At 43.0% G+C, this 10784-nt stretch overlaps 1 protein-coding gene across 2 annotated transcripts in view; it reads left to right on the forward strand.

The window, feature by feature from the left end:
• Window positions 1-2020: 2020 nt before the first annotated feature.
• tacr1a (tachykinin receptor 1a) overlaps window positions 2021-10784 on the forward strand; it is a 23032-nt gene continuing 14268 nt past the window's right edge. For both annotated transcript variants that reach the window (XR_014630994.1, XM_084457282.1), the window contains exons 1-2: window positions 2021-2809; window positions 6373-6567. Coding sequence is in view for 1 of the 2 variants with exons in the window: in XM_084457282.1 (XP_084313408.1) it covers window positions 2415-2809; window positions 6373-6567 (590 nt within the window). In the remaining variant the exon portion in view is untranslated. The remainder of the gene's footprint in view (window positions 2810-6372; window positions 6568-10784) is intronic.

Genomic DNA, 10784 nt, shown 5'->3' on the forward strand with positions numbered 1-10784 from the left:
AGTTTGGTGATTTCTCATGCATGGGAAGTCAGACTTCCTAGGAAGAAGATTCAGATTCAGATTCAGAATATTGGGAAATACAAGAGGGAAAGACAGCTGAGGCTACCCAGCCCCTAATTATGTTAAGACCAGATTTGAAGTTGGGGAAGGAAGAGAGAATAGATATCTAGAAGACAGGATGACAGAAAAAGGGAACATAAAGGGATATTTTTTGGGCAAAGGTGAGCACTAAGATACAGGAATGATGTTGTAAAGACAATGCTATATACCTTTACATCACTGGTAAATACTGTAGTTCATATTTCTTAACATTCAACTCATCTTAAACGTCTAGGAAGAAAAAACGGGTGGCAGTCCTAAACATTTGGTGGCATGTTGTTAGTAGTTGAGAGATTGATCAGTGAGCTACAATATTGGTTCTGCAAAGAGCAGGACTCTTAGTTCATTTCCAAAAAGAAAGACCTTGGCACAGAACATCCTGTCATATTTGAGCTGAATACTGTACACAGAGGTAGGGAAATATCTAATGAGACATCGTGCCTTGATCTGCTTAGAGCAGATCTTTTTCATTCCAACACCCTGGGAAATATGCCTGGCTAAGAAAAAAACTATTTCAGTGGAACAGCTTAGCTGGAAAATTGTTTATTTTGACATTTGGTACAATTATAGCCAAAGGTATATCAAAAAAATTGGGATGCTGAGCTATCATGATTTTTCAATGTCGCCCATAGCAGCCACGTAGGAACCATATTGTTTCCCCTGTATTTTCCACTATTACTCTTTAGCTATAAGTGTACCAAATTTCATACATTTATCACAAAAGGCACAATTGTTGTGAATATTTCAGCTAAGCCGCTCCACTACTGCTGTTTCAGAATCACCAGGTGGGACTAATTGATGATTAATATCAAATATATCAGATGTGCTTATCTGTGACTAGACTCTTTATATCGTTTGCTCAGGCTGGTTCTCCACAGTTTCAGCAAGTTTCCTCTAACTTCTGTTCATTATTAAGTAGCCTTCTGCAGCCTCTTGCTTCCTAAGATACTATGGAAGCAATGACATTTCGGCCATCAGTCTTCAAAGGCTTTAGTGTCATGATAAATGCACTGCCCAATAGAACACTTCGAACCCTCTGTAAAACAAGATAGCCCACACTCTTCAGTCTTCCAATTCAACTAGCCTACTTAAAATGGCCAACCCATGAGTCATGAAGGCTGAAATGCTCCAATTGAATAGGCTACCTAAAAGATTACTTGAACAGAGTGAGACTTGTTCTTCATGACCTTGCAGTGTTTTAAGAACAGGCTTACTCTGTCTTAGTCTGACAGGGGAGTGCCCCCCTGTCAGCCATCTTGTGATTGCTAATGTGCAGACGCTCTCTGCATCAGACTGTCCTCTGCCCTCTGCTCATGCTGCCCCCCTCTATAAAATGATGGACGAGCCTCACGAAGGATAATACATGCTGTCACCTGGAACCACAAGAGGGGGGAAGTGAGCAATAGAATGATAGCCTGTAAAAAGTCAAACTCAGGCTTTTGACCAAATTAAATTTGTTCAAAAAAGGCGATTTGATTATTAAAGCACAGCCATCACGTTGAAAGGAAACAAATCAGATCACCAGACCACCAGCTCCATATTGGTATTGATGTGTAGCTATTTGGTTTTTGCAATCATCGTGATATAGGCTTTATTTATGGAGAGTGGGGTTCTCTCCTCCGGTGTATGTATCATTAATTTCTCCTTTCATGTGCCCGTCTTTCATAATTCCTTCCTTGGGTCTGTATGGTGAGAATGGAATTTGAGTACAAAAGAAAATACTTCTTTGGAATAGCCTTGCCTATACGTACCTCGTGGCTATAATGAAACAACGGTGCTTGACTTTTTGAAACTATACCTACAGAATTCCTACACGAAATGAACACGATTGCATTGGACCATTCAGAGTAGCGCCTTGCGCGCTCGATGACACGCGCCAGAGGCAGAGCGCATTAGCTGTAGTTGAATGAAGGAGAGCAGAGTCGAGAGTGAACAACGCTGGAGAGAAGTATTGGAACTCAGTCAATGCTACGCTGTGACGATGAGGATACTCATAGAATAACCTGGACAACCTCAATTTTGCGCGGAGGGTAGTTCAATATAGGCTATAACCTATCAATTTTCTGTGACAACTTCTATTTGAAATCAGTGCATTTTACGGCATTCGTTTTTTTCTATAAGAAGCTTTAAGAAATCCTTCCATATTTTATAGTCTACCAGAAGAATGCTGCAATACGTGCATGAAGAAAGTTCAATGTGTGTTCTGGTTAGGATTCTCAAATAACCTACCCACACATTTTGGTGTAGATAACCTTATATTTGAATGATCTGGCAGAAACTGAGTAAACCTATTCTTTCATAATAGATGCTCCAAAATGGATCCATTATTTACTACGACTGATAGTAACGGGACAAACGGCTCTGAGTTCAATAATACCATATATTGGAACCAATTTGTCCAACCAGTTTGGAGAATAGTTCTTTGGGCAATTGCCTACAGTTGTATTGTTATTGTTTCGGTTGTAGGGAATATTATAGTTATATGGATAATTATGGCGCACAAACGAATGAGAACAGTGACCAACTATTTTCTGTTGAACTTGGCGTTCGCCGAAGCATCTATGTCAGCTTTTAATACCGTTATCAACTTCGCCTATGCCGTGCACAACGAATGGTACTTCGGGCTGGTATACTGCCGTTTTCACAACTTCTTTCCCATCGCCGCTGTCTTCGCCAGTATCTACTCAATGATGGCAATAGCGTTGGACAGGTAAGCATAACTGTCCATTGAAGGCATCCAATTCATGATCAAGTTATTCACTATAAACTATAGCTACAGAACCTCAAAAACTTAATAGGCTTACACCGTGGAAAACAGTTCAATATGTGATTCCGCTGAAAATAATGTAGCCTATCAATAATTTATGAACTGTTCAGTCAATAATTTGTTATATTTCTCCTGAAGATTGTCAGTGAGTGTATTGATGTTGTAGTGGGGCCAGGCGTGTCCGTGCTCTAATGAAGAGTCAGCCAGAGTGATTAATGTGGTGTGTGAATATTCAGAAAAGCTATGTTCATGCATCAGACATGGCTTCTCAGCTTGCATCATGCATGAAGAACTCATCTATCAACCCAGCAATCGTATTCATCATTTTGATGATTCAAACCCCCATGTTGAATAGAATTCAGGGGTACCAGCACTTAGTGAGTGTGTGTGTGTGTGTGTGTGTGTGTGCACGCGCATGTGCGTGCGTGCGCGTGTGTGTGTATGGTGTGTGTTAATACTTGATGTGGGTGTTTACGAATGTACCCATGCATATGTGTGTCCATTCATACTGATGACAAGACTAACCTTTTATGTTTATGATACGGGTTATTTAAATGCTTTTCATACAGTACCCCTGGAATTTTAATAAATTGTTGAGTTGTAATAGTCTGTAATTCCTCATGCATATCTCTTATCTTGAGGTATAGTAGAGCCATGACCTTTTGCAGTGTTTTAAAATTCAATTACCCTGGAGAGCTGAAGGAGCAGGAGCCAGCACAGTGGGAAATAGTAAAAGGTCACAGGGGTCCTAACACACGATCAGCTGCTTCCCAGATGCCTCAATTGGATTATTTATGATACCTCGCATCTATTTTTCCTGGCCTAGTGTCAAGCTATGTTTTGGCCCTCTGCTCATGTCCATTTTAAAGACACAAGGATTATGCTTGTTGTCAAGTTGCCATGAACTTGCCTTATGAACAGTCTTTTGGGGAGGGGATTTATTTTTATTTTTATGTGCTTAATGACCAACTATTTATGTATGTGCTCTGGGTCCTGTATTGATTATTTGCAGTGGGTGTAGGAGAAACCTTACAACTCTAATGGAACTCATGGGAGCAAAGACAATACGTTGAAATTAAGACCACAAAAATGTCTTTGGTGGTCTTTAATTACCTAGATGGACATATCTATTAATTCATGTTGATAGCAAACGCACTAATGCACAATTGAGAGGGTAATAAGTACAAATAGATGCAGGTGAGTTTCTTAAGTGGATAATTCACATCACTGGAGATACAGCATCTGCTGCTACTGGTATCACATCCATCTCCTTCTCTGTGAAACACACATTTACATTCAGTGCCACCGGTGGCCCCAAGCATGTCACACCCTCCCTGTGTGTCACTGCGAGTCCCCTATTTGGCAGCATTGGCGTGCTGCAGTGCAGAGCATATTCAATGACAGCTGAACACTTTCTGGCGGTTTCTCAGCTCCACCTCATCCCATTTCCATCTCTGTTCTCTTCATCCCTCAAGGGACGACATCTGGATCTATCTCAGTGTCTGTTTCCTTGTTCCATCTTTATCTGTTCAGGTCTGATTCATTTGAACTCTGTCACGTTAGGCCAGCCTAGCCCTCCTAGCCTGGAAGCCACCTCTCACCTTACCTTCGACCTTCAAGAACTGAGCACAGCTACACACATAAAGATAACTCTTCACACACACACACATACACACACACGCGCGTATGCACGCATGCACGCCCACTTTCTCTCTCTCTTTCTCACCCTCTCTTTTTCTCACCCTCTCTCTCTCTCTCTCTCTCTCTTACACACACACATACACCAGTTTGATTGATTTTATCGGTTTTATGTACAGGTTTTGCGAGTACAGTATATGCATTTGACTAAAGAGAGCATCCGTTTTTATGGCGCCTCTGGCTTGTGTCAGGAGATGTGCTGATTGGATGACTGAGGTTTGTAGACCAGAACAGAGAACAAGGCTCTATCAATCAGCATTTGTCTTGCACCCCATCCCCCCAGCCCTCTCTGAGGCCAGTTCCTTCCACGTGTTGATGGGGATTTTATGTAATCTTTAACAAAAACAACAGCACACCCCAAGAGCCCAATAAACCGTAAAACAGGTACCTGATCTAATTATGAACCGCAACCTCAAATACAAGTCGAAATAAAAGCACTGCGAGACGTGAACGTTTGCAATTGTGCTTGTCACCCCCCCCCCCCCCCCCCCCCCCCACACACACACACACACCAGACCTCCATTGCTCACAGCTCTCCAGAGAACATGCCCTGCAGTGTATCCTCAAGTTTATTGGATTGTTCTAAGTATTGTAGGAACCTTCTAAATGCTTTTATTGGATTATTGGACCTGTGTGTGTCTCCTATTCATCCTTTCATAGATGCCATTTTGAGACTGTATTCTTCTGTGAAGAATCTAAAATGGCCCACAGCCATTCCAGGCAGATCACATGCTATGTGAGGGAAGCAAAGGTTTACATCAGACTAGGTGCTATATGAGGAAAGCAGATGTTTACGTCGGATGTGAAATGACCAGGTGCTGTATGAGGGAAGCACAGGTAATAGGCCTACGTCAGATGTCAGACAAATAGAGGGCAGTAGATATTACGCTCGTTACGGGACAGGGTGAACGATGAGAGCAATACACGCTGTCACATCAGGACGACCTATGAGTCAGGAGGGTTGAGATCAGATCAGTGCATCAAGCAGTATGACAGTGAAGAGGGAGAGGGTATGGGTATGCCAGTGGTCACCACCAAACGGGTGAGGTAGGGAGTATGCATAGTGACCGCCGCGCTGGCATCACCTCTGGCTTTGCGTGTCATCGGGGTCACTAGATTAATCATCCAGCATAGAGAGCTGTTCCTGAGGGACACTAAGCAGAGGAGATTTTGTTGTCGCAAGTCCCCACAGCAGCATTGTGTTGCATATTTCTTTTATAGCCAGTATTTCCTGACTCTAATAGCGGCAGTTTCCATCTGATGGCTGTGTAACAGGGAGCATTTGAACGGAAGTTCTCTCCTAACCTCATAATGATTTGAAGAAAAATGTTCAAGCTGACGGGTTATTAGGTGGATTAAAGCCAATTTCCCGTTAGATCCTGTTAAGTATCCCCACACAGTGTATAGGATACTGTATAAATGGCGAGGAATGTAGTTATTATTCATGTACTTCGCTTCTGCTCAATTTATATGCATGGTAATCCTTTTGTGATATGATCAGTCTAAATGTTGATAGGCATAAATGGCTTGACTTGCATGCTAGAGCCTCGGTCTATTAGACTATTAGACAATATTAGACATACTGTATATGTTGGAACATTTCAAAAGGAGTTCAATTTGCAATTCAATTTGATTCCCTTATCTCAAAAGCGTTTGTGTATAACATGTTGCCAATAGTGTGCTACACACTGCCAGAAACCTTGAAAGTCAATGATTGTCAGTGGTCAATCAGTTTTACAGATCAACAACCCTCTTAACATGGCATCAAAACCAAACGTCTCCTGTTGACTCTCTCCCTGTGTCCGCAGGTACATGGCCATCATCCACCCACTGCAGCAGCGCATGTCCTCAAGAGAGACCAAGGTGGTGGTGGGGGTGATCTGGGTCCTGGCTCTGCTCCTGACCTTCCCACAGTATTACTATTCCACCACACTCGAGCTGCCGGACCGAGTGGTCTGCTTCATCAACTGGCCCGAGTACACCGTCTGGGACTTCAAAAAGATGTGAGTGTCTGTTGTGTGTCTACTGTATTTGTGTCTCATTCCAAAACGCTATCTATTAATTGAGAACCTCAGTCCACCGACTTTTAGCTCTCAAGATTTTCATAAGACCGATTTCATCTTCAGCAATGTTATAATTTTGTTAGCAAATGTCATAAAATGTCTCAAAAACACAATTAAAAAGAATCTAACCGCTTGTATTTTGATTTTTCAAGTATATATTTCCCAAATGCGCATATAGCGTTTTAGAATGGAACACTCAGGAGTGCAGTAACTGCTTTGATAGTATTGCTTCCACACTTACTTGCTCCTCATGGGGCTCGATCTGGGGTCACCTGACTTAGGAACACGTGACCACCTCGCAAAACAAACAATTTAGCGAGCTACACCAACGAAAAGCTAGCAATTTGATGGCAGTTGGTATTTCAACTGAGGAGTGAACCCAACCATTACAACTCAGTTACATTAAAGGTACCCAACGAAACGTGAATCAAAACAATCAGTTCTTTGTTTATTTTCGAAATTCCTCGATTATATGGTTCCTTGTAGTCTAATAAACACGTTGAATCACTTGAATGTCTTTCCTACCTTGTAATTTCTTCGCAAAATGATATTTCGCTCATGTTTTGAAAACAACAAAGATGTGTGAAACATCACTATTACGTGCTCCGCGTATTGACGCAATGACGTAGTACACGATTTTCGGGGACCACCTTCTCAAATTTGCTCTAGAGCGCATACTAGTGGTCAAAAACTACATTGGGTACCTTTAATTCCCACTAATAAATAGCTGCTGATTATTACTTTTGATTCAAGAGTGAAACGATACTGGTGTTACATGAGTGGAGGTATGAAACAGAGAAGCATTGTGTTTCCTTTTATGTTTCTGCATTATGGAAAAAAGGGCTGAAACACTTCTTAATTATAAACACACACACATGTGCTCGCGCGCGCGCGCACACACACACACACACACACACACACACACACACACACACACACACACAAGAGAATATAGGGAGTGTGTTATGATAGCGTTTTGTATTCAGTACAAGTAACTGCACCATTTAACCTTCTCCCTGCATTGATTGAGGCCTCAACTCTGATATTGAACACTAATGATACATTTCATCCAGACCCTGGAGAGCACCAGCGGTTTATGCTTCCCTCAGGTTTAATGATGAGTCTGGTTAGAAGAGCAGATGAAAGGGGAAGGCACTGTTATTACTCTGTTGCAGAAAAGCCTTTATTTCTGTTGATTCCCAAGAGTAACTTTGGCTAGTCTAGGGTTGGAATTGGGGGGCTACATCACCAAATGATTACCGAGCGCGGCACCGCTGCTGCTCACCGCTCCCCCAGGGGATGGGTCAAATGTGGAGAACAAATTTCACACACTCAGGTGTGTGACAATCAGTGGAACTTAGTCTTAGTTAGACCAGGGCTGCGTTCAAATTCAGCTAACAGAGGCGAACGTTCGTGGCAAACATGTTTTCTCCAAACGGTCACATTTGAACGGCTTTTAATGAACGTTCCAAATAGTTCGCATAAACGCAACAATCCCCATCAGGGAGCACATCTCCAGTAAGCCTGGGTCCATTGTGATCCTCGTTCCGTTACTGGCGAACTACCTCTCCAGACTGTTAGCTTCTGTTAGCAAATGTTTGCGCCGAACACAAATAACGGAAAATAGTTTGCTAACATTCGCTAACGTTCGCTATGTTCGCTGAATTTGAACGCACCCCTGGTTTAGATATGTATGCACTTAATTTAGGAGAGAATATCCCAACTGTTATAGACTTATATGACCCTAAGGAACAACATGGGATGTGTGTAAAAATCTCTATCCAGGATGAAAAACCTGAAAATGTCCATGCCCTTTTTAAGAGGAGACACTATACAGTACAGGTGAATAGGGTTAAATATATCCTCATTAATTTCTACCAGTTTAGTCTTCACTTTAAGATAAATATTTTTTGTATTACACTTGGTTTAAAAAAAAGAAGCAAATTGAGCAATATCTCATTAAATATGCATACATTTGTATATTGTAGGGTTAGCCAGGCAGTCAGAGGGTAGCAAGCCCCTTTCTATCATCAATGGCATCGTGTCTAGGGGGATAATTCAGTTGTTAACACTAACACCTCTCCTGTACCTCCCTAGACTAAAGCTATACATAAGAAACAGTGACTTTCTTTTGCAAACAGAGATGGATCATTTACAAAAGGCATACATCTGGACCTCCTGGCGCTGGATTCTCTGCATCGATCCTGATCTCAGCTTCGGCGTGCAGACTCAGACAGACAGCTCCCGCCAGTTCTCTTATCATTTCTAGATGCAGCAAGCAAGGCGACTCCACTAATACGATCATATACAATTATTCATACTGTGGGATTTACCTATAAACCAAAATAAACACAAGTGAATACTGTAGGCTTTCCTCTCTTACTTCCTGAGACCAACAATTAGGGGTGGTCTCAATTAGGGGTGGTCTCAATTAGGGGTGGTCTCAATTAGGGGTGGTCTCTTTCGGCTAAATGTCTTGCACATGACAATATATATATATATACTCTAAAGCCCAGTTCACATACAAGATTCGCAACACGTCGAAACCGTTTTAGAATGTTGCAGAGGAAAATTGCAGCGGTGTGAATTACCCCGTCGCAGGTCGGCTGAAGCTGGCTGCTCAAGAGATTCGACTTGTCCAATTGCAAGTAACAAGTTTTAGAATGTACCATATGTCTGGGCCATTGTTACGATTTTCTAACCAATCAGCGACTATACAATTTGTGCCCGTGTGCTGGTGCGAGCGTGTACAATGTCTCAGGCTCTCTGGGTTCACGCGAGGGCTAGTAGGCTACCGGTTAGTTAGTAACCAGTAACAGCTAGTTCATGTTAAGGAGAGGCTACTGTACATTGATTTTAGAACAGAAAAGGCAGACGATCACAGAATCGACTAAACAAATGCGGACAAAATATAATAATAATGGGTTGCTGGATAAGGAAATAGGTTGAGTGACGAGCCATTGTTATGGAAATGGTAAACAAACGGGACAAACAACCCAAAAATGACCACGCCCTTTTTAAAATGACCACACCCAAGTATAATGTGACGGGGGCTTAGGAGTTTCACTTCTCCCACTTGATCCAAGGCCCGGCTACATCCATCTAGGGGATACGGTACGATACAGATAAAACACCACCTCAGTATTCCTCCTCCCTGTCAGTTTTCAAAAGCACACACATTCACCGGTATCCCTGAGGAGCTGAGAAAGGAGGACTGCCTTACCTGAGCCTCAGATGGCCCTATGTCCTCTGTCTCAGCGCCTCGGGCTGCTCACCGTTGTCTCGGCCAGCCCCGTCCTCCGTCTCAGTCTATTCAGGGTTTATTCAAATCAGTCCTTAAAGGCTTATCTCAGAGTTCGGTAAGAGAGTAGCCTCCATAGAACAGAGCCCCTGTGAGTGATCAAAGGAGTCGCTCCTTGTGACGCTCGCTGCCTTGGTTGGCACCATTCTACACACAGCTCACACCATTCGACCCTTAGCTCCCTCATTAGCTCACTTGGTGCCTTCTTTAACTAGGAAGCACCAGGTCAATGACCAGTGGAGGCTACAGAGGAGAAAGTCACCAAACAGTCCTTCAAAACGTACCCAAACCAGAAACCCTGGATTAACAATAAAACACGAGATGCCGTAAAGAAGCGCACCGCTGCCTACAAACTAGGACTAGAGACTGTCAACATGGAGGATTATAAGGCAGCAGCATACAATGTTAGGAGAACAGTGAAGGAAGCCAAGAGGGAATACGGTGAGAAAATGGAAATTAAATTCAAGCAAGGCGACCTCAGAAGTGTGCGGCAGGGATCAAACACCATGTCGGACTGCAAGGGATCTCCATCCTCCTCAGGAGGCGTAGACGCTGCTCTGGTGAACGGCCTCAACACTTTCTATGCACGCTACGAGGCCGGCAGCGTCCGGACGGCCGTCGCACCTGAGGCGGAGGAGAGCGGAGGGGAAGAGAGAGCACTCAGTCTCTCTGAACACGACGTGAGATGGGTGTTTAAACAGGTGAACCCCTGGAAACCCGCCGGACCACACGGTATCGCAGGGCGGGTCCTCAATCTGATTGGGAATTCTGTGTTCGGTGAAATAGTTCAGGTTCAAATGTAGCTGGTGTTTCAACATTCGGTTAGCAAGTAGCCTACATTTATCAGGACAGCACA

Source organism: Borostomias antarcticus, assembly GCF_949987555.1.
Source record: "Borostomias antarcticus genome assembly, chromosome: 23".
Taxonomy (NCBI): domain Eukaryota; kingdom Metazoa; phylum Chordata; class Actinopteri; order Stomiiformes; family Stomiidae; genus Borostomias; species Borostomias antarcticus.